Source organism: Nicotiana tomentosiformis, chromosome 12 (genome assembly GCF_000390325.3).
Source record: "Nicotiana tomentosiformis chromosome 12, ASM39032v3, whole genome shotgun sequence".
Taxonomy (NCBI): domain Eukaryota; kingdom Viridiplantae; phylum Streptophyta; class Magnoliopsida; order Solanales; family Solanaceae; genus Nicotiana; species Nicotiana tomentosiformis.
In genome coordinates, this window is record NC_090823.1 from 95,885,610 (window position 1) to 95,892,026 (window position 6,417).

Here is a 6,417-nt window from a genome sequence, read left to right on the forward strand (position 1 = left end):
CAAAATAAGGAAAAACAAATAAATAGAAACCTAATAACAAAATTAGCAATATGTAATATGTGCTATATAGACGAATATACTTGTGCATTCAGAGAATATTATTATAAAGGAACATATAATGCAGAAGAAAGTAAAGAAATAAGAAAATTATATTTCACAAAACTACCAGAACCTTTTAATTCTAAAATAATAAAAGAATGGAATGAAGCAGGATTAGCAGATACTTTAGGAGCCAGAATAAAATTTCTACAACAATGGTTTGTACAATTATGTGAAAAATATAAAGAAGAAACAAAAATGGAAAAAATATTAATAAAAAACTTAAGATGTTGTAAAAATAAAACAGCACCACAATTTGGATGTACAGATAAATATTATAATAAAAAATGGAAAACAAAGAAATATAATAAATACAAGTCAAAATATAAAAATAAAAAACCAAGAAAAAGATATTATGTAAAAAATTATCAGAATAAAAGACCATTTAGACCAAAAAAGAAATTAACAGAATGTACTTGTTATAACTGTGAAAAATTAGGACATATAGCTAAAGACTGTAAAGCACCTAGAAACTTAAAGAAAAAACAAATAACTGAAATCATAATTGATGATGAAGAATATATGCAAATGGAATATATAGACTATGAACTAGATAGTGAAGATAGTGTATATGAAATATCAGATATAGAAGATGAAATAGGAGATGAAATAACTAAAGAAGATGATGAAACCTAATGACTGAAAAAGAAATAAAAATAATAACACGAGAAGAATATAAAGATGAAGAATCCTCAGAACAAAAGATTATATTTGATAATAGTATATTTGAACAAATAAAAGGAAAAGAATTAGACCTCAGTGTCGAAAAAATATTTGAAGTACCTACAATAAAAAATTGGTTCAAAAGACAAAAAGAAGAATACTACGTAGTTAGCCAAAAAGAACATATAATTGACTGTAAATATACAAAAGGAAAAGCCAAAATACCAATAATAAACAAAAGAATAATAAATAAAGAAATACAAGATATAAAGGCAAAAAACCCAATTAAATATGTACACCTAGGAGGAACTGAAATATTAATAAAAGCATGTTTTAGAGAAGGAATAGATACCCCTATAGAAATATATTTAGCAGATGATAGAATAATCCAACCTATAGAAAAAAGCATAATAAGTGCAATAAAAGGAAATCTTATATACCAAAAATTTAAATTCATAATAAGTGCCAATTATTCAATAGCAATAAACGATAGGAATATAGATAAATCATTAGTATTATACTGGAAAATGTCAGGAATAGAATTAACACCTGGAAGTAAGATATTTACAGCTAGATGTAAAAACTTATACGTTTTAACAACAAAACATAAAATAGCAGCAAAAAATAAAATTAATAAAATAAAAATAGAAAATCCATTTGAAAGAATAGTTACAGTTATTGATAATAATGAATATAGTTATAAAGAAATTGACATGGAAGAAGACTTAGAAATAGTAAAAAAAAGATTAAGTACATCAAGTATACCAAACCAATTAACTTATGAAACACCAACATCATCAAGGATAAGTACATCAAGAAGGGAATATATAATCCCAAAAAACTTAATAAGAAACACAAAAGAAAAAATAAATCCATACCATTACTATATAACTGGAATCATGGAACAAAGAAAATATCAAATATTAATAAATACGGGTCAAGAAGAAAATTATATCACAAGAGAATTAGTAACAGAAACTGAAATAATAACTACTGAACAACTATGCCCTGAATTACCCAAGGAATTAATAATAAATGAAGAAATAACAGAAAAAGAAATAATTATTGGAGGAATACCTTTGATAATACAATTTAAAATATATCAAGAAAACGAAAACGAAAATATTACATTAGGAATAAAATGGTTAGAAAAAGTAAAACCATACAATCTAGGAGATAAACAATTAACCATAACACACAAAGATAAGAAAATAATAATAAAAAGAACAGAAGAATGAAAATATATATACTCGCAAAAATCATAGTAGAAGGATATTATAATAGATACTATACACCAATGATAGATACAGGAGCAGAAGCTAACATATGTAAATATAATTGTTTACCAACAGATAAATGGGAAAAATTAAAAACACCTATGGTAGTAACAGGATTTAATAATGAAGGTAGTATGATTAACTACAGAGCCAAGAATATAAAAATACAAATATGGGATAAAATATTAACTATAGAAGAAATATATAACTTTGAATTCACTACAAAGGATATATTATTAGGAATGCCATTTTTAGATAAACTATACCCACATATAATAACAAGGACACACTGGTGGTTTACCACACCATGTAAAAACAAAGTAGGAGCAAAAAGAGTAAATAATAAACAAAGAAAAAATACAGAATGGATAAAAGGAAGTGAAAAAATCACACAAAAACTAGAAAATATAAGTAAAAATATAACTACTCAATTAGAAATTATTATATTTACAATAGACAAAGTAAAAATAATCCAGAATGAATTAGAAAAATTATATAATGATAACCCTCTAAAAGGTTGGAATAAACATAAAACAAAAATAAAAATAGAATTAATAGAAGAAAACAGCATAATAACACAAAAACCTTTAAAATATAACTTTGATGACTTAGCAGAATTCAAAATGCATATAAAAGAATTATTAGATAACAATTACATACAAGAAAGTAATAGTAAACATACAAGTCCAGCATTTATAGTAAATAAACATAGTGAACAAAAAAGAGGAAAAAGTAGAATGGTTATAGATTACCGAAACTTAAATGCAAAAACTAAAACATATAATTACCCAATACCTAATAAGATATTAAAAATAAGACAAATCCAAGGATATAATTACTTCAGTAAATTTGATTGTAAATCAGGATTTTACCATCTAAAACTAGAAGATGAATCTAAAAAACTAACAGCATTTACAGTACCACAAGGATTTTATGAATGGAATGTTTTACCATTTGGATATAAAAATGCACCAGGAAGATACCAACATTTTATGGACAATTATTTTAACCAACTAGAAAATTGTATAGTATATATAGATGATATACTACTATATTCAAGAACACAAGATGAACATATAAGATTATTAGAAAAATTCATACATATTATAGAAAACTCTGGCATAAGCTTAAGCAAAACCAAAGCAGAAATTATGAAGAATCAGATAGAATTTTTAGGTATACAAATAGATAAAAATGGAATAAAAATGCAAACACATATAGTACAAAAAATAATCAATCTTGATGAAAACATAGATACAAAAAAGAAATTACAATCATTTTTAGGACTAGTAAACCAAGTAAGAGAATATATACCTAAATTAGCAGAAAACCTAAAACCTCTACAGAAAAAACTAAAAAAGGATGTAGAATATGGATTTGATGAAAAAGATAAGGAACAAATAAGAAAGATCAAAATATTGTGTAAAAAACTACCAAAACTATACTTCCCAGATGAAAATAAGAAATTTACTTATATTGTAGAAACAGATTCGAGTAATCATAGTTATGGAGGAGTTCTTAAATATAAATATGATAAAGAAAAAGTAGAACATCATTGCAGATATTATTCAGGATCTTATACTGAACCACAAGAAAGATGGGAAATAAATAGAAAAGAATTATTTGCATTATATAAATGTTTATTAGCATTTGAACCATATATAGTTTATAACAGATTTATTGTAAGAACAGATAACACCCAAGTTAAATGGTGGATAACCAGAAAAGTACAAGATTCAGTTACAACAAAAGAAATACGCAGACTGGTATTAAATATATTAAATTTTACATTTACAATTGAAATAATCACTACTAACAAGAATGTTGTTGCAGATTACTTATCAAGACAAAGCTACCCAAACTGAACCAGATAATACAATGGAAAATATACTCTTAGCTATGACTACACTTTGTAAAAAAGTGGAAAGCATAGAAGAAGAGATACAGATATTAAAGAAAACAGCTAGTGGTCAGCAGCATGACTTGAAAAATGCGGAGATAAGACGATCGGAAGTCTCTAAAATTCCAGAGCTAGAAGGTGACGTTGAGAAACACCTAAAAACTCATAACAGTTTGTTAAATGCAGTTGCAGGAAGCAGCACAGCTAGCAGTTTATCTGCAAAGAAAAAGGAAGAAATTAAACCTAGATATACAAATACAAATATGAACAATCTATTTTCAAAACCATTCATACAGAAAAATATCCAAAATACCCAGAAAGAAATATTCCTACCACCACAGATAAACACCTACAAAGAAAGCCTAAACCAAGCCAAAAAGACATACAACCATATAACCCGTACATATATAGACAACATATATAAAATACAAAACTTCCTAAACAAAAATCCAAGATCCCAAACTACCCAAAATCCAAATGAAGATTATATTACTCATTATCTAACAGGATATAATAAACTAATAGCATTACCAAATACAAATGCAAAACTAGTAGCCACTTGCTACAATTACGGATTACTAGATACAGTATATACACAGACAGGACAAGAAATAGCTACCATACCAGAAGTATACAGAGCATTTATGCAGTACAAAAGAATAACCAAAGGAACACTATTCTATATACGATTCTATTCAGCTACAACAGAGATACTATATGAAGAAATAAAACCCATCATACAAGTTATCAAGATCGGACTTACAAGGGAAATGCTAGTACCGGAAAAAATAGAAGAACAAGAAGAGATAGAAAAAATAAATATTCCAGACTTTTATGCAAATAAAAGGATTATCGGAATATCCACTATACTAAATGAACTAGCAAACAACTACCTAAACCAGAATGCTATTTGGAGTTATTATTCAAGAGAACAGACAATGATATATTCAAACTGCAGAGAAATACGAGAACCAGATATGGAAGAATTAAGACAATGGGTCTTGAGTCTTTTGAAGCCAGAACAATCTACAACCACAAGAGCTATAAGGACAAATTTTATTTCTCCAGAATTATTAACAAGATATTGCAAGTTAATCAGTCACAAATATCCAGATCACATATGCTCAAAATGCAAAGGAGAAGATAATATTGTTCCAGACGTACAACTGGAATAAACAAGAAGAAGATTACTGAAGAAGAAGACGACAAGCTAGACAAAGAAATATGGCAGACAAAATAATATGAAAGAGATATTAGATTCCTTTCTTTTCTTTATGTTATTTTGTTTTTTGTAAAAGTCGTAAAGTAAATAGTAAGAGTCAGTTTCATGAACAGTAAAGGTCGTTCATGAATAGTAAGAGTCAAGAGTCAGTTTCATGAACAGTAAAGGTCGTTCATGAATAGTAAGAGTCAAGAGTCAGATTCATGAACAGTAAAGGTCGTTCATGAATAGTAAAAGTCATTTTGTAATATTATAAATAAGCCTTTCGTTTATGAAATAAAACAGGCTACATCTTCAGGCCAAGGGCTTCTCTCTCCTCTCTCTTCTCTTCTCACAAGAAATACTTACAGATAAAATACTTAAAGAAAAAATACAGGAAAGCTATGGAAGATAAGCAAGCTATGAATCAGCAAGAAAATATGAAAGATCAACAAGAAGACACCAAGAATCTACAAAAACAGGTATGTAACACTATAAACATGACTAGCTAAACTAGTATATTCCTGATAATCTCATACATGTAGATTATAATTATCCATCATATAATAGTACTGTTATAAAAATCATCTTGAGAAAGTTTGCCATGAAAATATGCTAAGAGTAGGTAAGCCCAGACTATGCATTCTAAGGTTGAAACCGGTAGGCAGAGAGGCCGTTTAGGGGAGTAAACAAAAGTTGAAGCGCTGTTAGGGTAACTGATTGAAGCAGAAAATCATGGTAGTGACCGGAAAAGATGATTAAAATAACTTATTATAATATGATGAATAAGGATAATAGACATAGAGATTAAAAGGAATATGTTTTAGCAAATCATATGATAAGATGAACACTTATCTAATAGACGACGATATTACCTATAAAACACTTATACTTTATATACTAAAAGACATTAATAATGATGTAAGAAGAATAATCTATGAAAAAATATTAGCCTTTGAAATAACAGAAATAATAGACCAAAATTGGACAGAACTAATCATACCAGAAACAGATTTATATGAACTAGACCTATATTTTGATAGCATATAATGAATCATACATATTTACAATACTGGCAACAAACTACAGAAAATATAAATTTACTAAAAAATCTAATAGAAAATAATATAGAAGACTATCAAAGAACCCAAGATATAGAATATATAGAATATGTATTAGAATGCATATCAGAAATAATTAGACTAATTCCACTATAAAGAGAATTTTATGAAAAAGCTTTTAGATCAGACTAACTAACAAATGAAATCAATTAACAA

General features: G+C 27.1%; 1 protein-coding gene across 1 annotated transcript; it reads left to right on the forward strand.

Annotated features, from left to right (window-relative positions):
- The first annotated feature begins 3,652 nt into the window (after positions 1 to 3,652).
- On the forward strand, positions 3,653 to 5,192 carry LOC108942862 (uncharacterized). The gene has a single exon (XM_070191946.1). It carries the CDS (start codon positions 3,861 to 3,863, stop codon positions 5,112 to 5,114), a length of 1,254 nt encoding a protein of 417 aa, XP_070048047.1. The 5' UTR covers positions 3,653 to 3,860; the 3' UTR covers positions 5,115 to 5,192.
- The last annotated feature ends 1,225 nt before the right edge of the window (positions 5,193 to 6,417 follow it).